Source organism: Mobula hypostoma, chromosome 1 (assembly GCF_963921235.1).
Source record: "Mobula hypostoma chromosome 1, sMobHyp1.1, whole genome shotgun sequence".
NCBI lineage: Eukaryota > Metazoa > Chordata > Chondrichthyes > Myliobatiformes > Myliobatidae > Mobula > Mobula hypostoma.
Genome location: NC_086097.1, coordinates 202974414 through 203000691, shown reverse-complemented (window position 1 = coordinate 203000691; position 26278 = coordinate 202974414). Strand labels below are relative to the sequence as shown.

General features: G+C 40.6%; 2 protein-coding genes across 13 annotated transcripts in view; one reads left to right on the top strand and one right to left on the bottom strand.

Moving 5' to 3' along the window:
• prkdc (protein kinase, DNA-activated, catalytic subunit) overlaps positions 1 to 25074 on the top strand; it is a 303035-nt gene extending 277961 nt beyond the window's left edge. For 2 of the 3 annotated variants that reach the window (XM_063063262.1, XM_063063255.1), the window contains exons 80-86: positions 5105 to 5188; positions 7930 to 8022; positions 11101 to 11172; positions 14495 to 14696; positions 16200 to 16388; positions 21967 to 22106; positions 23959 to 25074. In XM_063063262.1, coding sequence (XP_062919332.1) covers positions 5105 to 5188; positions 7930 to 8022; positions 11101 to 11172; positions 14495 to 14696; positions 16200 to 16388; positions 21967 to 22106; positions 23959 to 24163 — 985 coding nt within the window. In that variant the 3' untranslated portion in view covers positions 24164 to 25074. Of the gene's footprint in view, positions 1 to 5104; positions 5189 to 7927; positions 8023 to 11100; positions 11173 to 14494; positions 14697 to 16199; positions 16389 to 21966; positions 22107 to 23958 lie in introns of those variants that run through there. The other variant, XR_010019774.1, reaches the window with a different exon arrangement.
• The window catches only part of LOC134354337 (uncharacterized), a 61546-nt gene continuing 51521 nt past the window's right edge, over positions 16254 to 26278 (bottom strand). For 9 of the 10 annotated variants that reach the window (XR_010019833.1, XR_010019827.1, XR_010019809.1 and 6 more), the window contains one exon: positions 16254 to 16392. Coding sequence is in view for 1 of the 10 variants with exons in the window: in XM_063063424.1 (XP_062919494.1) it covers positions 16377 to 16392 (16 nt within the window). In the remaining 9 variants the exon portion in view is untranslated. Of the gene's footprint in view, positions 16393 to 25129; positions 25273 to 26278 lie in introns of all 10 variants that reach the window. The other variant, XR_010019791.1, reaches the window with a different exon arrangement.

Sequence of the window (26278 nt, the reverse complement as noted above, 5' to 3'; positions counted from 1 at the left end):
GTTCAGTTGTTTTAGATGTGAGAGAGTGGGAGGGATTATAAGTGGAGGTGTAGCATTACTCGCCAGGGAAAATTTCATGGCAGTGTTCAGTCAGGACAGATTGGAGAGCTCATCTAGTGAGGCTTTATGGGTAGGAGTGAGGAATAAGAAAAGTATGATCATGTTAATGGGGTTCTGTTATAGACCACCCAACAAGCCATGCGATTTAGAGCAAAAAAATTATAAAGAGATCACAGACTGTTACAAGAAACATAAGGTCATGATAGTAGGTGATTTTAACTTTTGATTTATAGACTGGGACTCCGATACTACAAAAGGGCTGGATGGGTAAGTGTATGTCAAATATGTTCCGGAAGGTTTTCTTAATTACTACATAGAAGTCCCAACTAGAGAGAGTGTGATACTCGAACTCCTAATAGGGCATGAGCCAGTGCAGGTGACAGAAGGGGAACACTTCACATCTAGTGATCATAATGCATGGTATTTATGGAAAAAGATAGGTCTGGATCTCAGGTTGAGATTCTAAATTGGAGAAGGCCAATTTTGATGGTATCAGAAAGGATCTGGAAAGTGTGAATTGAGACAGGTTGTTTTCTGGCAACGGTGTACTTATTAAGTGGGAGGCCTCTAAAGTGAAGTTCAGAGAGTACAGAGTTCATGTGTTCCTGTCAGAATAAAAGGCAAGGATAACAGGTTTAGGGAATGCTTGGTTTTTGATAGATATTGAGGCCCTGGTTAAGAAAAAGAAGGAAGTGCTTAGCAGATGTAGGCAGGCAGGAACAAATGAAGTACATGAAGAGTATAAGAAATGCAAGTCAAAACTTAGGGAAATCAGGAGGCTAAAAGAAGACATGAGGTTGCTTTATCGGACAAGGTGAAGGAGAATCTACAGATAATATTAATTTTATAGATATGTTAAGAGCAAAAGGATAGCAAGGGACAAATTGGTCCTCTGAAAGATCAGAGTGATATTCTTTGCATGGTGCTGAAAGAGATGGGGGACATCTTAAATGGATTTTTTTGCTTTTGTACTTTCTCGGGTGATGGACACAGAGTCTCCTGTGATGTGAGGCAATGCAGCAGTGAGGTAATGGACCCTATAGAGATTACAGAGGATGAGTTGTTTGCTATCTTGAGGCAAATTAGGTTGGATAAATTCCCAGGGCCTGACAGTGTGTTCCCTTGGCCCCTGTGGGAGGCTACTGCAGAAATAGCAGGGGCGCTAGGAGAGATATTTAAAGTGTCCTTAGCCCCAGGTGAAGTGCCAGAGGATTGGAGGATAGCTAATAGTGTTCCGCTGTTTAAGAAAAGCGCTAAGAATATGCTAGGATATTATAGGCTGGTGAGCCTGATATCAGTAATGGGAAATGTAATGGAAGGTATTCTAAGGGACGGGATATATAGTTTTTTGGTTAGACAGGGAATGGTTTGGTAAGTTGTGTCCAACCAAATTTTCCAGAGTTTTTTTGAGGAAATTACCAGGAAATTTGATGAAGGCAAGGCAGTGGATGTTGGCCACATGGACTTTAGCAAGACATTTGACGAGGTTCTACATGGGAAGTTCAGTCACTTGGCATTGGAGATGAAATAGTAAATTGGATTCAATATTGGCCTCGCAGAAGAAGCTAGTGGTAGTAGATGGTTGCCTGTCTGATTGGAGACCTGTGACTAGTGGTATTCCACGGGGATCGATGCTGGGTCTGTTGTCTGACATCTATATCAATGATATAGATGATAATGTGGTAAACTGGATCAGCAAGTTTGCAAATGACACCAAGATTTCAGGTGTTATGTTGAAATTGTATAAGACGTTGGTGAGGCCTATGGAGTATTGTGTCCAATTTTGGTCATCTACCTACAAAAATGATGTAAATAAGATTGAAAGAGTGCAGATAATATTTACAAAGTTGGGTGAGATTACACCAAGAGGTCATGGGTTAAGGGTTTAAGGGGAACATGAGGGAGATCTTCTTCAGTCAGAGGATGGTGAGAGTGTGGAATGAGCTGCCAGTGGATATGGGTTTGCTTTCAACATTTAAGAGAAACTTGGATAGGTACATGGCTACAACAGGAATTCTGCAGATGCTGGAAATTCAAGCAACACACATAAAAGTTGCTGGTGAACGCAGCAGGCCAGGCAGCATCTCTAGGAAGAGGTGCAGTCGACGTTTCAGGCCGAGACCCTTCGTCAGGACTAACTGAAGGAAGAGTGAGTAAGGGATTTGAAAGTTGGAGGGGGAGGGGGAGATCCAAAATGATAGGAGAAGACAGGAGGGGGAGGGATGGAGCCAAGAGCTGGACAGGTGATAGGCAAAAGGGATATGAGAGGATCATGGGACAGGAGGTCCGGGAAGAAAGACGGGGGGGGGGGTGACCCAGAGGACACATTCTTTCTCTCACTCTCCTTTTTCTCCCTCTGTCCCTCTGAATATACCCCTTGCCCATCCTCTGGGACCCCCCCCCCCGCTTGTCTTTCTTCCCGGACCTTCTGTCCCATGATCCTCTCGTATCCCTTTTGTCTATCACCTGTCCAGCTCTTGGCTCCATCCCTCCCCCTCCTGTCTTCTCCTATCATTTTGGATCTCCCCCTCCCCCTCCAACTTTCAAATCCCTTACTCACTCTTCCTTCAGTTAGTCCTGACGAAGGGTCTCGGCCTGAAACGTCGACTGCACCTCTTCCTAGAGATGCTGCCTGGCCTGCTGCGTTCACCAGCAACTTTTATGTGTGTTGTAGGTACATGGATAGGAGGGTTATGGTCCAGGTGTAGGTCGATGGGACTGGGCTGATTAATGGTCTGACATAGACTAGGTGGGCTATAGGACCTGTTTCTGTGCTCTAGTGCTCTATGATAAAGGGTTCTGTCTCAAAGGGAAGGAGGCAGAAGAAAGGAAATTATTGCAACACTCACAACACACTGGAGGGACTCAGCAGGTTGGGCAGCATCCGTGGAAAAGATCGGTCGACGTTTCGGGCCGGAACCCTTCGTCAGGACTGTAGGGGGAAGGGCAGAGGCCCTATAAAGAAGGTGGGGGGAGGGTGGGAAGGAGAAGGCTGGCAGGTTCCAGGTGAAGAACCAGTAAAGGGAAAGATAAAGGGGTGGGGGAAGGGAGGCAGGGAGGTGATAGGCAGGAAAGGTGAAGAAAGAATAGGGGAAAACACAATGGGTCCTGACGAAGGGTTCCGGCCTGAAACGTCGATCAATCTTTTCCACGGATGCTGCCCGACCTGCTGAGTTCCTCCAGCATGTTGTGAGTGTTGCTTTGACCCCAGCATCTGCAGATTATTTTGTGTAAGGGAAATTATTGGCCAGTTAGCTGGATTGCACTTGTTGGGAAGATTTTGGAATCTATTGTTAAGGATCAGGTTTTGGGGTACTTGGAGGCACATGATAAAATAGACCAAAGTCAGCATGGTTTCCTTAAATCTTGCCTGATAAATCAGTTTAAATTCTTTGACAAAATAACAGGCAGGATAGACAAAGCAGAGTCAGTGGATGTTGTTTACTTGGATTTTAAGAAGGCTTTTGACAAGGTGCTGTTTTGAGGCTGATTAACAAGATAAGAGCCCATGGTGTTACAGGAAAGATGCTAGCATGGGTAGAAGATTAGCTGACTGGCAGAAAGCAAAGAGTGGGACTACAGCAGGCTGCTGGTAACTAATGGTGTTCCACAGGAGTCTGTGTTGGAGCCACTTTTCGTGTTAGGTCAATGATTTGGATGATGGAATTGATAACTTTGCGGCCAGGTTTGCAAACGATACGAAGATATGTGGAGCGGCAGGTTGTGTTGAGAAAGTAGTAAGTCTGTATAAGAAATTAGACAGATCGGAAGAATGGGCGAAGAAGTGGCACGTGGAATGTAGTGTAGGGAAATGTCATGAACTTTGGCTGAAGGACTGAAAGAGCAGACTATTCGGGGAGAAAATTCAAAAATCAGAGGTGAAAAGCAAGCTGGGGGTCATTGTGCAGGATTGCTTAAAGGTTAACTTGTTAGTTGAGTCAGTAAGGAAGGCAATGAAATGTTAGCAATCATTTTGAGGGGACGAGAACAGCAAGGATATGATGCTAAAGTTTTATATAGCATTGGTCAGACCATACCTGGAGTGCTGGCAGCAGTTTTGGGCCCCTTGACTAAGAAAGGATGTGCTTGCATTGAAGAGGGTCCAGAGGAATTTCTCAAGAATGAATCCAGGAGTAAACATATATTGTGGTGTGTTTGTGCTTTTGGGCTTGTACTCAATGGAGTCTAGAAAAATGAGGAGGGATCTCATTGAAACCTATCAATTATTGAAAGGCCTAGATGTGGAGAGGAAGTTTCCTATAGTCGAGGGAGTCGAGGACCAGAGGGCACAGCCCGAGAATAGAGAGATGCCCATTTAGAACTGAGATGAGAAAGAATGTCTTTAGCTAGAGGGTGGTGAATCTGTGGAATTCATTGCCACATATGGCTGTGGAGGCCGTCATTGAATGCATTTAAAGCAGAGGTTGATAGGTTCTTGATTAGTCAGGGTGTCAAAGGTTACAGGGAGAAGACAGGAGGATGGAGTTGAGAGAGATAATATGTCAGCCATGGTGAAATAGCGAGCAGCCACAATGGGCCAAGTGGCCTAATTCTGCTCCTACATCTTTTGTTCTTATGGTCAAATGATCTCTTTTTCTTCTGTTAATCGCATCCAGACTGGTAATGAGCTTATAGTTTGCTGTAATTTCTTAGAAGAGTTATTACAATGAAGGGAAAATGTAATGTAGGAAGTACAAAATTCTTATGGAAACAGATTGGTGTGTTTTCCATTATGGCGAGAAAAGCTTCAAATATCAATAACGTAAAGAGTCGATGCTTTATAGTAAAAGTTTGTACCTGATTCATAAATCAAGATGTACTTGTGAGCTGATTTATTTATGTTCAAAACATGAATTTCTAACTAAATGGTGCCTCCCTCAAACAGAACACACAGTTCTATCCTGTTGAGATAGTTTAGACTGCATTCTATAATGAGATAGCTAATTAACTTGTCGTATTACACGGCTGAAATATAACACTGATTGTTCTGTGTCATAAATATTTTTTAATAGCACCCCATTAATGGTGATATGTTTCTCTTAAGACTTGGTTTGATAGAATGGCTGGACAATACGTGTGTGTTCAAGGATTTCCTTCTGAGCAACATGACCGAGGATGAGCAAAAAAGGTACATTTGAAATGATCAACTGCAATGCCAATCCAAGATAGAAAGGAGTCGTTCTGTCAGACAGGTCCACGGGATGTAATGTGGTGAATACTACATAGATCATCCAGGCATTGAATTTTAATCCAGTGTTTGGGTTCACACATTTTTATTTGAATTCATAATCTAGCCTGTTGAGCCACTATTTTCTGCAGCAGATATCTAATTTCTGCTTGCCAGTTTGTAATTTTAGACTCTGTGTGTGTATCAGGCTCTTAAAAGATGTGAACTGTCAATGTCACAGCAAGTTAAAGATGTGAACTGGCAATGTCACAGCAAGGAGAGCAGAGCACTTGAGATTTGAGTGACTAACTAAATTTCTCCATCAACATACATCAAAGTTGCTGGTGAACGCAGCAGGCCAAGCAGCATCTATAGGAAGAGGCGCAGTCGACGCTTCAGGCCGAGACCCTTCGTCAGGACTAACTGAAGGAAGTTCTGACGAAGGGTCTCGGCCTGAAGCGTCGACTGCGCCTCTTCCTATAGATGCTGCCTGGCCTGCTGCGTTCACCAGCAACTTTGATGTATGTTGCTTGAATTTCCAGCATCTGCAGAATTCCTGTTGTTTAAATTTCTCCATAATCAGTTGGATTGGAGACTTGAAATTAACTCTGCAAGAACTGCAAGAAAATATATAGCTCCCTTCACGATGTCTAAATGTCTAAAAATGCTTTACATTTGGCGTTGGAGTTTTTTTTAAACTATGGTCACATTTCTATACTAAAAACTAAAGTTAAGGAAGGGCCCCCCTTTTCTTTCTTCCATGGACTTCTGTCCTATTGGACTCCCCTTCTACAGCCCTGTATCTCTTTCGCCAATCAACTTCCCAGCTCTTTACTTTATCCATGCCCCTCCGGGTTTCACCTATCACCTTGTGTTTCTCTCTCCCCTCCCCCACCTTTTAATCCTACTCATCTTTTTTTCTCTAGTCCCTCTTGTTTTCCTCTCCCCTTTTGTTCCTTCCATGGCCTTCTGTTTTCTCTGATTGGATTCCCTTTTCTCCAACCCTGTATCTCTTTCACCAATCAACCTCCCAGCTCTTCATCACCCCTTAACCATTTTCACCTATCACCTTGTGTTTCTCGCTCCCCTCGCCCGCCTTTTACATCTATTCTTCATCCTTTTTATTCCAGTCCTGCCGAAGGGTCTCGGCCTGAAACGTTGACTGTACTTTTTTTTCATAGATACTGCCTGGCCTGCTGAGTTCCTCCAGCATTTTGTGTGTGTTCCTTGGATTTCCAACATCTGCAGATTTTCTCTTGTTTAGGGCTAAATTCATGTTGCCGGATACAGGAGAAACAAAAAGTTGAGAAGGTCCGAAGGAAAATATGTAACAAAATGTAAAGTTGAGAGTAGGATTAGAGGCACTAGTTATTGCTTATCACCTCTATGAGTACTTGGACTGATGCGTTAAGACAACTTTGCATTTTAGGTCACATCCATTGTGCAAATACAGGAACTTCATGGTGTTGAATGCATAGCAATGATAAGATAGCAGCGTGACGTGAATTTCATGAAACCAGAAGTGGAAAAATCCATCTTTGACAGGAGCTTTTGGAGTTTTAACAGCACATTTCCCCTCTTTAGAATTTTGTTGTATCATTTGAACATAAGGAATTGCTATGTTTGTGCTTTTGTCTTAAGCCCATCACCCCTTCTGTGGCACAGGCCACCGTAAGCAGCTCGCCAGAGCCCTCTGACCTGGGTCTCATTCTTTCATGTCGTCCCCAAGTGTAGCCCATCAACGAAGATCCTTCCCCTCCCAGGAATGAGCTCTTTGGGCTTCTGTCGGCGTTTCTGTGGCGCTGGGTTTTTAATGGGATGGGGTGTCTAGCCCCTGCCCAACCCTCCTCCTTTGGCAGCCAGGCTTGGGACTGTCTTTGGTGAAGTTTTTATGCTTCTAGTTAATGAATATTATGGAAATACTTCTGAGTTTCATAAAAATTATCTCAACACCAACCTTGCTAGTACAAATGTCAAAAATTTGTGCTAAAATGTTAGCAGCTATATGTGGCACTCTGAAGGGTCAGGACTCTGTACAATCAGATATAAAAGCAAAGACCTGCCGTTTCACACAGCTGATCAATTTTGTCATCCCAACTCTGACTTCATGCTGGATACTAGTGCAGATTCCAGCAATTACATTGAGAAATATGCCACTTGATGTATCATTAGTCCTAGCAACTCCATCCATTTCAAGTGGGGAATGAATGGAAATGACTTTGTAATTAATGGATAATTCACATTTTTGATTGAGCTAAGATAGTTTAAATATGTTTTTTAGTGTTTTTGGGTATTGATTTATTTATACATTTTGAACTTTTTAGATGCTTTGACAATTCTTAATTTTAACATCTTAGTAATAAGAGAATGTTTATGAATGCTGGAGACACTCAAATATTTAAGTTGTTCGATAGCTATCTCAGCTTGGGTGTGTGGTTTCACTCGCTTTATAGCGCTCCTATGGGATTTATAAAAAGCAATGCATGGTGTCATCTTACCAAGGTGGATTCTACTTCAGAAAAGACGGGGTTCTGCAAATGGTTTATTCCAAAAAAGTTAGGCATATGTATCGTTGTGTAAATAATAAAAAAGCTAGTAATTTTCAGATTTTTACTTGATACTTAGATTCATAGAATTATTACTATTTCAAGTCTTTGTATGGTACATAATTAATCTTATTTGCATTTTTAAACTATGTGAAGGAAATCAGTACCCAACGATCTGTTTGGAAACTGGCTATCAAAGATGTCGGGGAGACAGGGAGATGAAGTGGCAAAGTATTTATACATGTACATGTGAGTAACTTTGACTAGAGATACAACTTTGGACTTGATGTCCACCTTTGTGATCGTTCAGTCTGCATGCTTGACTTGATTGGTTCTACTCAAATCTAACCGAAAGAATAATTCTGAGGTTGGTTATTGAAGTGGAGCAAAAAATTAGTTGCAAATTAATGTAAATTCACTTAAAAAGCATCCTTCAAATGATGTATTTTTACTTCTGCTGAAACTTAGGTGAACAGCTATATAACAGGTATATTAATACTAAACAGGTAACAGGGATACCAAGTCCAGCAAAATTAGATTGTGGCACCAAGATCTTAATAATACTGTTTACTTACTGCCAGGATAATATATTCTTCAAGTTGGAGCTTGTCCTTCATTTACTTGACATACCAAATGAATCTGGTTCGGGTTTATACAATATATTCAAGCCAGGGAATTCAAATAATCAGTATCATCTTTAAAACATTGTTAATTGTTTTAATAATCTTGAACTGTCAGATTGTCAGAGAAGAGTATTGAACTCAATCTGAAGCACAATTAAATTTCTGTAAATTAAAAGTTGTTAAATCAGTATTGCTAATATCAGTATATATTCCATCCCCCATCAGGAAGGTCTCAAAGCTCTACGCTTCCTTTTGGATTCCAGACCTAATCAGTTCCCCTCTACCACCACTCTGCTCCGTCTAGCAGAATTAATCCTTACTCTTAATAATTTCTCCTTTGGCTCTTCCCACTTCCTCCAAACTAAAGGTGTAGCTATGGGCACCCGTATGGGTCCTAGCTACGCCTGCCTTTTTGTTGGCTTTGTGGAACAATCTGTGTTCCATGCCTATTCTGGTATCTGTCCCCCACTTTTCCTTCGCTACATCGACGACTGCATTGGCGCTGCTTCCTGCACGCATACAGAGCTCGTTGACTTTATTAACTTTGCCTCCAACTTTCACCCTGCCCTCAAGTTTACCTGGTCCATTTCTGACACCTCCCTCCCCTTTCTAGATCTTTCTGTCTCTGTCTCTGGAGACAGCTTATCCACTGATGTCTACTATAAGCCTACTGACTCTCACAGCTATCTGGACTATTCCTCTTCTCACCCTGTCTCTTGCAAAAATGCCATCCCCTTCTCGCAATTCCTCCGTCTCCGCCGCATCTGCTCTCAGGATGAGGCTTTTCATTCTAGGACGAGGGAGATGTCCTCCTTTTTTAAAGAAAGGGGCTTCCCTTCCTCCACTATCAACTCTGCTCTTAAACGCATCTCCCCCATTTCACGTACATCTGCTGTCACTCCATCCTCCCGCCACCCCACTAGGAATAGGGTTCCCCTAGTCCTCACCTACCACCCCACCAGCCTCCAGGTCCAACATATTATTCTCCGTAACTTCCACCACCTCCAACGGGATCCAACCACTAAGCACATCTTTCCCTCCCCCCCCCTCTGCTTTCCGCAGGGATCGCTCCCTACGCGACTCCCTTGTCCATTCGTCCCCCCCATCCCTCCCCACTGATCTCCCTCCTGGCACTTATCCGTGTAAGTGGAACAAGTGCTACACATGCCCTTACACTTCCTCCCTTACCACCATTCAGGGCCCCAAACAGTCCTTCCAGGTGAGGCAACACGTCACCTGTGAGTCGGCTGGGGTGATATACTGCGTCCAGTGCTCCCGATGTGGCCTTTTATATATTGGCGAGACCCGACGCAGACTGGGAGATCGTTTCGCTGAACACCTACGCTCTGTCCGCCAGAGAAAGCAGGATCTCCCAGTGACCACACATTTTAATTCCACATCCCATTCCCATTCTGACATGTCTATCCACGGCCTCCTCTACTGTAAAGATGAAGCTACACTCAGGTTGGAGGAACAACACCTTATATTCCGTCTGGGTAGCCTCCAACCTGATGGCATGAACATCGACTTCTCTAACTTCCGCTAATGCCCCACCTCCGCCTCGTACCCCATCTGTTACTTACTTTTATACACACATTCTTACTCTCACTCTCCTTTTTCTCCCTCTGTCCCTCTGAATATACCCCTTGCCGATCCTCTGGGATCCCCCCCCCCGCTTGTCTTTCTTCCCGGACCTTCTGTCCCATGATCCTCTCGTATCCCTTTTGTCTATCACCTGTCCAGCTCTTGGCTCCATCCCTCCCCCTCCTGTCTTCTCCTATCATTTTGGATCTCCCCCTCCCCCTCCAACTTTCAAATCTCTTACTCACTCTTCCTTCAGTTAGTCCTGACAAAGGGTCTCGGCCTGAAATGTCGACTGCACCTCTTCCTAGAGATGCTGCCTGGCCTGCTGCGTTCACCAGCAACTTTGATGTGTGTTGCTTGAATTTCCAACATCTGCAGAATTCCTGTTGTTTGCTAATATCAGTGATGTGTTTGAAACCTGTATACCATGCATTTAGAATCAAGAGAGTGTAATAAAAAATAAGGATACGAGATTTTAAGGTTGGAACTTGTAGGTAAGTGTCCATATCTTATAAAGTTTTCATCTTCCAGAAAATACAGGGAAAAATAATCTAGATTTTTTTGATTTATTCTGATTAGAAATCCAATCTTGTACACTAATCTGAAAATATGTTGTGATTTTTTTTCTGCAATGCGTCATTTTAAGTACAATTATAAAAGGTTGCTTTATAGCTACTGGTGCTAATTTTAAAATTTTCCAAGATTGAACGGTTAATAAATCACTTAGCCTTAATATTGTCAGACGGGAGAAAAGACCATTGTTCACTGATACACGCGGAATGGAAAGAGAAGGACTGAATAACATAGCCCTCTCCCCACAAAATATCATTAGCAATTTTAAAGTCTTTAATAATATAACATTGTATATTATTAATTATTGTAACCAGGACCCAGCAATCGTTCACACTCTCTATCCTCCTCATAGAGTTTCCATGCGGTTTCTTCTGGAATGATAACATTTATATGAATTTCAACAATTGCAGGCCCTTTCTCTGTACTTGTGGAATAAATTCTACCACCTCGGGGACTGAATATTTATTTTACATTAGAATAATTTACTTGCTTGACAAACCTAGAAGCTTTTAAGATTCCTAATAATTTACTCTATTTTCCCTTGCAGGAAAGCTAATCGAACTGAAACAATTAAAGCTTTCCAAGAGCGTGAGCAGGCTGTACCACAAGATCTGTTGAGGTGAGTTGAAGCGATTATATGTGAATGGTAAACATCTTCGTGTTGTAATCATTTTGAATGATTACAACATACACGATAGCTGCTCTGTCTAAAACAGAAAGTGACTAAGATTGTTAAATGGGAAGGACCATATATTTTCATCTTTGTTCCTTCTCTTGTGCCACTACTTTGTCAGTTTTTTCCTATCTGAACCCTGAAACAACAAAGGGAAGGGTTGTGATAGGCTGGGGGAGGATATTAGAAAAGGAGTGGCTATATGTGAACACCCATCTGTGTCTTCCAATTCAGAATTTTTTTTCCAGCACTGCATCTGTCCCTGGGTTCTGGACTCCTACCATTGACAATCACAACTATCCCTTCCCACTGATCATGTGTCCTGAGAGTCCCATGGAGAAACAGGATGTTTTTCTTCATTTCCCCTTCTTCCTCTTCTAAGTGATTGGGTGCAATACTAGGAGCCCACCCTGTCTGTTCTGTCATCCCTAAATTCCACCAGAATACTAATGAGCACAGTTAAGTCCCCATTAAGAAAATCAGTCTGATTGTAAGTAATGGAGGTTTTTTTAGTGGTGCTGGCCCTTCAAAAATTTGACCTTCTACACTGGTTAGTTGACAAATTTGGTATTCAGCCTGTATGGAGTCCCCATGCCTGTTTTCCAGTTTTAAATTGTACAGCTCAGAGGCTGTTAGAATTGCAGCCAACTGATCTTAAGTGAATAGAAAGAGACTCATTTGATAGTGTAATCTGCGTATGTACATACAGGTTGCGGGATCCGAACTGAACCAAATACTGCATATGGATCAGGAGTTGCTGCCGGTCTGAGGGGGTAAACCATCAGAACAGAATTTGTGTGTCTTTATGACTGACCAGATGCAGCCACTAACCTTGGAAGCAAGTCATGAGGGCTGGGCTGCAAGTGAGGGTGAAACAGCTTGGGTTCAAAATGTCCCTTCCCAGCACACTACTAACTAACATTAAAGACCAAAGTTGAGAACATGACTGACCTATCAAAGAGAACTGAAAGACTTCTATGTGCCATATCATTACACATGCTTCAGATATCTGTGCCAAATAACCTGAGAAATTCTCGATTCACTGGATGGACTGCACAATGTGCTCTGGCTGAGATGGAGGCAGAGGGATCCACTCCTTAGTCAACACTTTATGGTCTTTGACATGAAGGTTCTAGTGAGCTCTGCTCACCCAGCTTGAAACATCTCTTGGTGAACTGTTACCCATACTACCTGCCTTGGGAGATCACTGTAGCTATCCGCATGGCAATCTATAATACAAACGTTTGTAAGACCACTATCATAAAATGCTTGGAAAGACTGTTCATGGCCTGCCACATAACCTTGACCCACAGATATTTGCCTACCACTCAAGTAGGACTATGGTGGACACCATCTCCCTGGCTCTGCACTCACTTCTAGAGCATTTGGACAGTAAAGACACCTACATTAGACTATTCTTTATGACCACCGTTCTGCTTTCAGTACAATAATTCCAAGCTTGAAGACTCATACGGCCCGATTTGGGAACAGCTTCTTTCCAACTGTGATAAGACTGCTGAACGGATCCTGACCCGGATCTGGGCCCTACCCTCCAAATACCCGGACCTGCCTCTCGGTTTTTTTGCACTACCTTACTTTCCATTTTTCTATTTATGATTTATAATTTAAAATTTTAATATTTACTAATTTTTACTATTTTTAATATTTAATATTTGTAAACCAGGGAGTGGGAAGCACAGAATCAAATATCGCTGTGATGATTGTACGTTCTAGTATCAATTGTTTGGTGACAATAAAGTATAAAGTGTAAGTGAAGAGTTGTAGACAGTTAAGCTCAGCACGTCATGGAAATCAGAATAATCAAAAACTGCACCCAGCTTGGACATTCTCGCTTCTCCCCTTTCCCATGGAGCAGAAAGTGTAGAAGCCTGTAAGCACATGCCACCAGGATGAAGGACAGCTTCTACCCCACTGTTTATAAGACTTGAATGGTTCCCTGGTACAATAAATCTTGACCTCACAATTGACTTCGTTATCGCCTTGCACCTTCTCGTCAAACCAGCACCACACTTTCACTGTAATGGTTGCACATTATTCTGCATTATGTGACTGTTTTATTTTGTACTACCTCAATTCACTGTGTAATGAATTGATCTGCAGGAGCAGTATACAAGACGTGGCTTTTCACTGCATCTCTGTACATGTAACAATAATATACCAATTGCTATTCCACACATATGCAGAAACCCTGACAGATATGGCCGCAGCTATATTAGTTCACTTTGATTTACTCTATTTACTCTACAGTTGCCTCTCACATAAAGTCCTAGTTGAGGACACGAGCTCTGAAACCTTTCAGATGCTTTAGTGCAGGAATGAGAAAATGTACTGTAGAGAGGTATGATGTCTTTCAGGTGACACATTAGATCCGGATCTGTATATTCCATGGACGCAAATAATCAAGAGTCCCTTCTAAAAAGTATTGGTATTCTAGGTCAAGCAGATCTTTCAAAACAAATGAATTCCCCAGTCATATGATTCTTTTACTTATAGGAACTGTCTCTGAGCAAACTTGCAACCATAATTGCCTAATGTAACAGTACTTCCTTTTAAGGAAAGTATTCATTTGATTATGAAGCACATTGAACGTCCTGTGGCACTATATGAAAATAATTTCATCCTTAAATGAGCACTGCAGTCAATCATTTATAGGTGCTGGCAACACACACAAAATGCCAGAGGAACGTTGATTGTACTTTTTTCCATAGATGCTGCCTGGCCTGCTGAGTTCCTGTAGCATTTTGTGTGTGTTGCTCGGATTTCCAGCATCTGCAGATTTTCTTTTCCTTGTGATTTATAGATGCGGATTGGGATTAGGTTTGAAGCTGTTAGTGTCTGGCCCTGTCACTTGTCAAGTTCCCTGCATACAGGAATGCTAAAGATTTCTATGTACCAGGGACACAGGTTTTGCAATAATGTGTTAATTTTGTCACTTTTCCTATCCTTTTCCCCAGTCTATCTTGTGTTCAGTCTACTGTCAAGGGATGTTACACAGTATTAAATCTGCAGTGGAAATATTAGTGTTTGCCAGGACAAAGCCACCACATGAGTGGCCAGAGACTCCTATTAGTGCTTAATGTGTGTTTTGGGATATCAAAAGCACTGTGTCTACCCGTTTAAAGTCTTGTACGAGGTAGTGCAGCATTAAAAGAATGCTAGATTTCATTCAGCGCTGAATAAAATATGTGAGTTAATTGAAAACCATTTGTATATCATTGTGATGTTGCTTCCCAATTCTTCTGACCAGGAGAGCATTCGCAAGAATGAGCACCACGCCTGAAGCTTTCCTCGCCCTCCGCTCCCACTTTGCCAGTTCTCATGCATTAATGTGTGTCAGCCATTGGATTCTGGGGATTGGTGATCGGCATCTCAACAATTTCATGATTAACCTGGAAACCGGGGGCATGGTGGGAATAGATTTTGGTCATGCATTTGGCTCTGCTACACAGGTACGGATAATATTTTCTTCTTTTATATAATATATAATGAATGGGGGGAAAGTACGAAAGACGTTAATACATGCATTTTTTTAAACACTTGTTGAATAATCATCAATGGTAACCTTGAAATCTTATTTTCTCTTCCCCCCCCCAGTCAGTGACAATTGCCATCTCTTTTGCTTGATTTTAATTAGTTCACTTCATATCTAGCAAATATAGCATCTTAATAGTCTGCACACTTCAGCTTCTTAACAGACAAACCATAAAGCAATGAGGCTTCCTAAAAGTGTTAGCTTTAACCAAGAAACCTGGTGCTCTTTAGGAAGCAGTGTCTCAGAAAGACAGCATCCATTATTAAAGACTTCCAGCACCCAGGGCATGCACTTTTCTCACTGTTGCTATCAGGTAGGAGGTACAGAAACCTGAAGGCACACACTCAGCGATTCAGGAACAGCTTCTTCCCCACTGCCATCCGATTCATAAATGGACTTTGAAGCTTTGGATACTACCTCACTTTTTTTAATATACAGTTTGCACATTTTTTTAAATAGTCTATTCAATATACGTAGTTGATTTACTTGTTTATTATGTTATATTGTTTTTTCTCTCTCTCTCTGCTAGATTATGTATTGCATTGAACTGCTGCTGCTAAGTTAACAAATTTCACATCACATGCCAGTGATAATAAACCTGATTCTGATTCTGCTAGACAAAGCAAATATAAGTCGAGTCAAGTGAAGTTTATTGTCATTTAACTACATACATGCATGCATATGCAAATAAGACAATATTTCTTCGAACAAAGTTTACCACCTCTAAATAGGTTCATCAATGCATGTTCAGAAAACATCACAGCAATTTCATAGTTCTGTTTTTCTACTTGTATGTGAAATATGGATCTTTAATTTTTTTTACACTTAGTTATTTAAAGGATGTTATACGTTGTATAAAATCTGAAGATGTTTGAATCAGAGCGTTAAGGTTGCATCTGAAATACTGTGTAGAAGTCAAGTCACTCTACATAAGGAAAGATTTCAGGTCACCGGATTGTTTCTAGGGAGTAGTAGACGATTGTGCTGTGAGGAGAAATTGAACAGATTTTCCTTTTATTCTTAAATGTAATAGAATGAGAAGGAGTTTCATTGAAACAAGCAAACTCCATATCTGCTTCTATTTTCTCTGTTCTTATTAATATTCTTCTGCTATCATTCAGGGAAAAGGGAATCACATTGGTACTAATTAACTTAATTCATTCTCACAGTTTGGATATTCTGAATGCACACAACATGCAAGTGGCTCGAGTAGTTGAGCTTATTGTCACATACACAAACACACGGATGCACCAGTGCCGTGAAACACTTACTGCCACAGCAGCATCACAGACACAGAGCAGTAACTGTGCACGTTCCCATGGTCTCAGAGCTTGGACACATTGAATGAGTAATAGAAAATGTGTGTTAATTCTAAAAACTTTGTGAGTGTTGATTTTGAATCTCTACGTTCTTGATCTAGTTTCTGCCAGTGCCAGAGCTGATGCCCTTCCGTCTCACACCTCAGTTCTTGAACCTTATGCTCCCAATGAAGGAATCCGGCCTTATTTACAGTACAATGGTACATGGATTGCAAGCATTCCGCTTGGATCCCGATCTCCTCCTCAGTACCATGGATGTCTTTGTGAAAGAACCATCGTTAGACTGGAAGGTAACTGGCAATGAAAAGGAACAATGATGCTGCAGTATAATCAAACTGAATAGCATTCATTTTTTAAAGTACTGCTATTATGACATACCTCTTCTGGATAACTTCAGAGATAACTTAATTTGACTAAACATATCTGTTAATTAAAGTATAATTTGAAATCGATATTCCTTCTGCATATCCTTCTCAGCTGGGCAGGCTGGAACTGGTGGGGTACTGCAGGGAGCAGTGCTCGTGCTCTAGCTACCCAGTGCTTGTATCAATGATTTAACTCAAATGTCATGTTTCCAAGTTCGCTGATGATACTAAACTAGGTGGGAATGTGCACATGAAAGAGGATGAAAAGCGGTTTCAGTTGATATGGATATTGAAAAGCCAAAAACAGGGAAAATGGATTTTAACGTGGGAAACATGAGGGCATTTCTCACATGGTGGAAGATTGGGTGGTTTTGGTGTCCAAAGACAACAGAAGAATGTGAGCACAAGTCAGCTAAAAGCCAAGAAACAAATAGAAAAATCAAATGGCATGGTGTCCTTTGATAGGATTGAGAGAATTGAATACGTGTGGAACTTTGTAAGGTGATTGTAAAGGGTGTTGGTGAGACCACAGCTGGAGTACTGATGGGAGTTGATTTAGGGAGACGATGGGAGAGGGGTGGTGGAGGGAAACTCAGCTGGAGAAGGGTCAGTGCTGCAGAGGTTCTGTTCTGCAAAAAAAGCAATAGCAATAAAAGCAAAATGGAACAACATGAGCAATACGCCAATCCTCCGGTATCATCCCTGTTTCTAATGACATCTGATGGTATATATAATTATCTGGATAGACAGGGTCTGATTAGGAACAGTCAACATGGATTTGTACGTGGAAGGTCATGTTTGACTAATCTTATTGAATTTTTTGATGAGGTTACTAGGAAAGTTGACGAGGGTAAAGCGGTGCATGTTGTCTATATGGACTTCAGTAAGACCTTTGACAAGGTTACACACGGAAGGTTAGTTAGGAAGGTTCAATCATTAGGTATTAGTATCGAAGTAGTAAAATAGATTCAGCAGTGGCTGGATGGGAGACGCCAGTGAGTGGTGGTGGAAAACTGTGTGTCAGATTGGAGGACGGTGTCTAGTGGTGTACCTCAGGGATCTGTACTGAGTCCAATGTTGTTTATCATATACATTAATGATCTGATGATGGGATGGTAAATTGGATTAGTAAGTATGCAGATGATACTAAAATAGGTGGAGTTGTGGATAATGAAGTAGGTTTTCAAAGCTTGCAGAGAGACTTAGACCACTTAGAAGAGTGGGCTGAAAGATGGCAGATGGAGTTTAATGTTGATAAATGTGAGGTGCTACATTTTGGTAGGACTAATCAAAATAGGACATACATGGTAAATGGTAGGGCACTGAAGAATGCAGTAGAACAGAGGGATCTAGGAATAATGGTGCATAGTTCCCTGAAGGTGGAATCTCATGTGGATAGGGTGGTGAAGAAAGCTTTTGGTATGCTGGCCTTTATAAATTAGAGCATTGAGTATAGGAGTTAGGATGTAATGTTGAAATTGTATAAGGCATAGGTACGGCCAAATTTGGAGTATTGTGTACAGTTCTGGTCACCGAATTATAGGAAAGATGTCAATAAAATTGAGAGAGTACGGAGGAGGTTTACTAGAATGTTGCCTGGGTTTCATCTCCTAAGTTACAGAGAAAGGTTGAACAAGTTGGGTCTTTATTCTTTTGGAGCGTAGAAAGTTGAGGGGGGACTTGATAGAGATATTTAAGTTTATGAGGGGGATAGATAGAGTTGATGTGGATAGGCTTTTTCCATTGAGAATGGGGGAGATTCAAACAAGAGGACATGAGTTGAGAGTTAAAGGGCAAAAGTTTAGGGGTAACATGAGGGCGAACTTCTTTACTCAGAGAGTTGTAGCTATGTGGAACGAGCTTCTAGCAGAAGTGGTAGAGGCAGGTTCGATGTTGTCATTTAAAGTTAAATTGGATAGATATATGGACGGGAAAGGAATGGAGGGTTATGGGGTGAGTGCAGGTCGGTGGGACTAGATGAGAGTAAGAGTTCGGCACGGACTAGAAGGGCTGAGATGGCCTGTTTCCGTGCTGTAATTGTTATATGGTTATATGGGTCCTAAGGAACTTGGGAACAAGGAATAGATACTTAAAGAATGATGGCCCAAACTCCCAGAAAGACCTTCCTTTAGCTAATAGTAATACAGGCCTCAATGTGCCAGTTAGGTCCTGCCACACTCGTCAGCACTACTGGACAAGAACGTCATCAGTAAGATATAGGAGCAGAATTAGGATGTTTGGCCTAGAGTCTACTCTGCTGTTTCATCATGGCAGATTCATTTTTTCCTCTCAGCCCCAAATCTCCTGCCTTCTCCCCTTATCCCTTCACACCCCGACTAATCAAGAATCTATCAACCTCTGCCTTAAATATACCCAATGACTTGCCCTCCACAGCCAACAATGGCAACGAATTCCGCAGATTCACCACTCTCTGGCAAAAGAAGTTTTTCCTCATCTCCATTCTAAAAAGACATCCCTCTATTCTGAAGCTGTATCTTCTGGTCTTAGACTCTTCCACCATATGAAACATCCTCTCCACATCCACTCTATCGAGGCCTTTCAACATTTGATAGGTTTCATACTTCTGAATTGCAGTGAATAGAGGCTCAGAGCCATCAAACAACTCATTTGAAAACTCTATCAATACCGGAATAATTTTTGTGAACCTCCTTTGAACCCTGTCCAATGTCAGCACATCCTTTCTTAGATAAGCGGCCCAAAACTCTTCACGATACTCCAGTCCTGCTGTAGTGTCTCGGTCCAAAACGTCGACTGTACTCTTTTCCATAGATGCTGCCTGGCCTGCTGAGTTCCTCCAGCATTTTATGTGTGTGGCTTGGATTTCCAGCATCTGCAGATTTTCTCTTGTTCACAATATTCCAAGTGGGGCCTCGCCAATGATTTATAAAGTTTCAACATTACATCCTTGCTTTTATACACTAGCCCTCTCAAAATGAATGCAAACATCGCATGTGTCTTCCCTGCAACAGACTCAACCTGCAAATTAACCTTTAGGGGATCCTGCACAAAAAAAACCCCAAGTCCCTTTGCACCTCAAGATTTTTGAATTTTCTCTCCTTTTAGAAGAGTCTACCCTTTTATTTCTTCTACCAAAATGCATGACCATGTATTTCCTGACACTGTATTCCATCTGCCACTTCCTTTCCCATTCTCCTAGTCTATCTGTAGCCTCTCTGCTTCCTCAACATTACTTCCCCCTACACCTATCTTTGTATTGTCCGCAAACTTGGCCACAAGGCTATCAATTCTGTCATCCAAATTATTGTCATATAATGTAAAAAGTCCCTTCTGGAACACCACAAGACACCGGCAGCCAACCAGAAAGGTTCCCTTTATTCCCACACCTTGCCTCCTGCTTGTCAGCCATTGCTTTATTCATTTGAATATCTTTCCTGTAATACCATGGATTCTTGACTTGTTGAGCAGCCTTATGTGTGACACCTTGTCAAAGGCTTTGTGGAAATCCAAGTACACAACATCAACAGATTCTCATTTGACTATCCCACTTGTTAACTTCTTCTTGAAAGATCTCTAATGGATTTGTCAGGCAAGATTTTCCCTTGAAGAAACCATGCTGACTATGAATATTTTGTTATGCACCTCAAAGTATTCTGAAACCACATTCTTAACGATCTAACTTCTTTAAGAGTTGAGTGATATTTGCAATTTTCCAGTCTTCCAAAATCATTCCAGAATCTAATGATTCTTTAGATATCACTACTAATGCCTCCACAATCTCCTCAGTCGCCTCTTCCAGAACCCTGGGGTGTACACCATCTGGTCCTGGTATCTACCTTCAGACTTCCAGTTTGCCAAGAACCTTCTCTCTAATAATGGCAACCTCGTACATTTCTGCCCCCTGACACTCTCAAACTTACGGCATACTGTCAATGACTTCCACAGTGAAGACTGATGCAAAATACTTATTAAGTTCATCTGCCATTTCCTTGTCCCCCATTACTACCTCTCCAGCGTCATTTTCCAGCGGTCCGAGATATACTCTCACCTGTCTTTTACACTTCATGTATCTGAAGAAACCTTTTGTATTGTCATTAACATTATTGACTTACCTTCATATTCCATCTTTTCCTTCTTTATGACATTTTAGTTGCCTTCTGCAGTGTTTACAAGCTTCCCAATCCTCTAACTTCCCACTAATTTTTGCTCTATTATATGCTCTTACCTTTTACATTGCAAATCAACCAGGTGACTACAATTATGCCCTATTATCAGCACCTCCTTGCTAGTAGTTTCACTATACACTGCCTCTGTTTGTAAACCAACTGCCCCATCCTCTGCCTTACCACTCTGGTTCCCAAACCCCCAGCCAAATTAGATTAAACCCTCCCAAACAGCTCTAGCAAACCCACCCACAAGGATGCTGATCCCCTTCTGGTTCAGGTGTAATCAGGTGTAACCTTTTGCATAGGTTGTACCTTCCCCAGAAGAGATTCCAATGATCCAGAAATCTGAACCCCTGCTCCTTGCAGCAGTTCCTCAGCCACACATTCATCTCCCAAATCATCCTGTTCTTGCCCTCACTGGCACATGGCACGGTCAGCAATCCTCAAGGTTATTGATTGTCATAGTCTGTCGGCCTTTATTCATGAGTAGATTTTCGTAAATTTTATTGTATTTATTTTTCTGTAAATACCTGCAAGAAAATAAATCTCGATGACATAAATGTGTTTTGATAATAAATTTGACTTTGATTCCCTCTGTTTGCATTACCGGCACTCTGTTACATGTCTTCTAATGAAAATTCAATTGCAGAATAAAGGAGGAAGTTAAATTTCTAAAACCTAGTTATTTCAATTAAATAAAAGTATAGAATATAAATAGTGACGGATCATATGAGAACTTCATAGATCACTTAGTAGTCATGACTAGGACTACCTTGATTGTTTGAGGGATTGCACTTCAAGAACAATGCAATAGCCACAAGGGTTATGGAGGAGTTTTTACAGGATATTGCCAAAGATTAGAGAATGTAGTATTGAGTAAAAAAATCAGCACCTATTCTCCTGGGAGCAAAGATGATTAAAATATGACCAAAAGAAGTTTCCAAGCAGTTATTTAGACAGGCTCGTCATAAAACAGAAAGTGTGAATTTAAAATTTTGGGCACAAGAAATAATGGACATTTTTTGCTTTGAATTGTTAGGATGTGGGAGTCTATAGGTATTGGCACTGACAGGTACTTGAAAGTGATCACATTACTGCATAAAGGACAAAAGTTGGGGATTTGATCCAAGAATGACCACTCTTTCGAAGAGCAGATACAGTAGACCAAATGACTTCTTCCTGGATAAGTTTCTATGATTCTGCAATAAAGAACTTTAAAGATGAAACTTGTTCAAAAATGCCAATGAATTGTAAATTCTGACAAAGTGATTTGTTTGCTCTAAGTGTGTGGAATTAAATTAATTCAAAGAAACGGTTAGGCATTTTTTTTTACTGCTTGCATTTCTCCCTGCTTGTAGAATCTGGAACAGAGACAAATGCAAAAGAAAGGGACATGGATAAAGGAGGTTAACACAAAAGAAATTAACTGGTATCCGGTGCAGAAGGTGAAGTGTGCTAAACGGAAACTTGAAGGCGCCAATCCATCTTCAATCACCAGGTGAGTTGATTATATTTGAGATTACTATCAATAAATATAACATTGAATTTTGCAACATCCTATAAACAGGATCTGCAAAATAGATCAAACTAATTCAAAACTGTTGTATTATAGATGTAAATATCCAGTTATTGCTTCAAGTTATTGAAGATGGTAGCTTTGTACATCTACCCTGTAAATATCCCTGAAAGATTATAAATTCAGCATCTTAACTCCCTTGAAAGGTCATTAATCTGAAGCAAGAACTCAGCATCTCTTTTTCTTGACTGCTGCTTCAACATTTTTCTGCATTTTTTTCTTTTATTTCAGCCAATTCTCTTTAATACTATTTTAAGAGTAAAGGTCAAAATAAGATCTCTACTCTATTTCGTGCATTTGCTTTGAGAAGGTTTACATATCTGTACTTTTAACACCTGTTACCTTTGCCATTGTTGTTTTATCAGTGTATTGATATAGTGCTTTTAACTTTAGTCTGCAATGCACTTGGAGACCTGAGATTATGAAAGTTGTATCTGAATGCAAGCTATTTCTAATAACCTGTTAATTATCTGAAAAGAAATTAATATTAAAATACCAATGTCTATCATAAATTAAAATGCTTTATTGCATGAATAAAAGGAATACAAATCAGTGATGTAAGTAAGGTAAACTCTCCATTCATTTTGACTTTTATGCACCGCTTTCATTTGAAGGTTTTTCAACAAAAAAGACAATGTCTAAGATAATGTGCTGTTTTAAAAATAGTGAGTAATCACAATAATCACTATTCTTTGTACAATCTGGATTAATATGTTTGCATTTCTAAGACAAACTAAGGTGTGGATTTTATCAGCGGTAATGAATGCCACAGATTATTCTGTCCATTTACATTTGCGTTTTGCATTTCCGTGAGTCTAGGGACTTGCGTGACCAAGGGGAGTGACTACACCTTCTTAACTTATGACTAGCCCATCTAAATGGGAAGGTTAAAAGTTCTATTGTGTTTATAAAGATTGGTGATTCAAACGCTTAAAAAAACTATATCCCATACATTAATTAAAATCTGAGGAATTAAGTGCCGTGCCTTCAAAAGACTGCTAACAGGAATCAAAATATTATTGGTGCTGTAAATTTATTGCAGGCCACTTTTGGAGCTTGGATCTGAGTCTACCTGTTGCCAGATTAAGGGATAGAGTGTGGACAACCCTTCACCTTCTCTACTCACTTTTTCTCCCATACTTTATGTCCTGATTTTCTAGCTCCTTGTTCCACTCCCCTTGCAACATTCTTATAAAATGTTTATTCTTATTTCATAAGATGAGCAGTGAGTGTATCTGTGGTGTTTGATGTCACAGTCACTAAGGGTAGTACTTAAGAGCAGAATTACTGAACACGGATGGGCCAACAACTGGTGGAGGTGACATAGATGGAGACAAACATACAGAGGAATTAGAATAGAATGAGATGTTTAATCTGTAGTATTAAAGATTAAAACATTTTGCCTTGGATCATTCACAAATACTGATAATCTGTTACTGTTAAAATAAGTTTTTGTAATTGATTTAACACTTCCTCTATTTGAAATTTACTGCTGAATTCAAGGCCATTTTAATTATATGCACAGCTGCATCATGCCATTCCAAGTTTTCAATGGTAGAAGTCTCTCAAGTGAGACATCAGTAAGGTGGCACCATAGGACTTCCTGAAATTGCTTATTTTATTACACTTCAGTAAATTGAATTCCAACTGTTAGTGTGACTACAGAAGCTGGACCATTGTGTTCCTGAGTGTCTAGGATTTTAGCATTATACATGTTATGTAAATGCTACTTTTCCTCATCTATCTTAATAATTTAAATGTTGTTTCATTTCAGAGAGGAGTTACGACTGGGGCATGAAAAGTCCGAGGCTTATAAGAGTTATATAGCTGTAGCCAAGGGATATGAAGATTATAATGTCCGTGCCAGAGAATCAGTTGAAGGCCTTCCAGTAGAGCAACAAGTGGAGTGCCTGATTGATCAAGCCACAGATCCAAACATTTTGGGTAGAGTATGGGTCGGTTGGGAGGCATGGATGTGAGGTCAGACAATAAACTGATATTTTAAAACAATATTAGTCATTTGCTCATGTTAAAGCAGAAAAAAATAAACAGAAAAAGATACTTGGTTGTTTTCCTGTGGTTACCCTCAGAGTTCCAAGAAACAACTTTGTCACAAGCAATGAGTAATAGTCAGATGTTTCTCATCGGACAGGGAATAACTGGTTGATGACTCACCTACGGATAGTAATTTGCTTTTCTCAGCTGAAATGTTGAGTTATTTCTTTTCATGCAAATGGAGCAACTGCAAAGGATTAAATGTTAGACAGCATATATAGTTTTTTAAAAACTGTTCCTGACAGGTGGCTGAAGGAGGGATTTTAGGTTTGATCTTGTAGGCAGTACTAATAATTGGAAAGGTTACAGTAACATGAGGATATTTTGGCCATCAATATTAAAAATATTGTTGAAGTAATTTGTAGACAAAATTTGCTGAAAATGTAAATTAATCTTTGTGCCTAAAGAATATTGTTTATTAGTATTACTTTAATAAAATTAAAGAAAGATATGGAAAATAATGGCTTTTCCTCCAGTTTTGTGACTAGGCAACCTACAATGGGATCTTCTTTCAGCTGCTTTAAAGGACTAAGATACATTCTAAATATCAGTTCTTAGTTAAATAAAGTTTTTTCATTTGTGCAAATTATTTTCTTTTGTAAGACTAACAAAAGTCAAGGTCAATTTTCAAAGTACATATATGTCACCATATTACCACCTTGAGATTCATTTCTTGCAGGCATTCACAGCAAAAAAAAATACAATAGAATTAATGAAAAACTATACATAAACAAAGTCTGATTTTAAAAAAAAACTTAGAACAATTAGAAGCAAAGCTTAAAGTGCAGTCAGAAACTGGCCAGAGGGTTAACAGACTGATCGGAGCCTTTGTACTTCTGAGTTTACCACTGGGGCAGAAATTGCTCACATTGTTCATCTGCTTCACTTACCTAATCAATGGAAAAATTATTCTTCCACATCAGTAGAAGCCTGATGACTTCTGTGGAAATTAATTCAGAACACAATACAGATGCTGGAAATCCAGAGCAATACATACAAAAATGCTGGAAGTACTCAGCAGGTCGGACAGCATCTGTGGAGAGAAATAAGCAGTTGATGTTTCAGGTGGAGACCCTTCGTCAGGATGGGAAAGAAGCGGGAAGAATCCAGAATAACGCGAGTGAAAGGGGAAGGAGTACAAGCTGGCAGGTTATAGGAAAAACTAGGCTAGGAGGAATGTGGATGGGTTGGGGAGGAGGTTGAAGAAGCTAGGATATGACAGACAGAAGAGGTAAAGGGCTGAAAAAGGACTCTGATAGGAGAGGACAGGGGACCATGGGAGAAAAGGAAAGAGGAGGGGCATCAGATGGAGGAGATGGACAGGTGAAAAGAGACAGAGTAAGAGTGGAGCCAGAAAGGGAATGGGAAAGAGGTGGAGGATTAGGGGGCAAAATTACCAAAGTTAGAGAAATTAATGTTCATGCCATCAGGTGGAAAGCTACCCGGATGGAATAAGAGGTGTTACTTTTCTGTATGAGTTTGGCCAAATCATAGCATGAGTGGAGGCCATGGAATGGGAATGGGAAGTCAAATTGAAATGGGTAGCCATGGGGGAAATCCTGCCTTTTGCGGCAGATAGAGCAAAGATGCTCAATATAGTGCGCTACGGTTTGTAACTCCAACACAAAAACACGGAGCTGGGAATGTCTAGGCTTCATTTTTACTTTATGTGAGGTGTGTATGTCTGACGTGATGGTGTGATGATGTATGGTAATCAGGTAATTTTACATGTAACCCATTATGAATTATAGTAAACAAATATTTACAATATTACTCAAACATTACTAAAATATTAAATACACAACACTCCTCCCTGCATAGCTATAAATTCCAACTCAACAGAGAATGCATCGCAACATCCACAGCATATTAAACTTTCAGTTGTTCCATTCATGCCTAAAGATTTAATCGCTGTGGAGGCTTTCTTACTCTTGAGGGATAATGTCTCTCCTGACAGGGTAGGGGAGGGCTGGGGGCAGGTGAGACTTGTGGCTGTGAAACAACCTCAGGTTTTGAGGCCGCCTCTGTTGTAGTTGTAG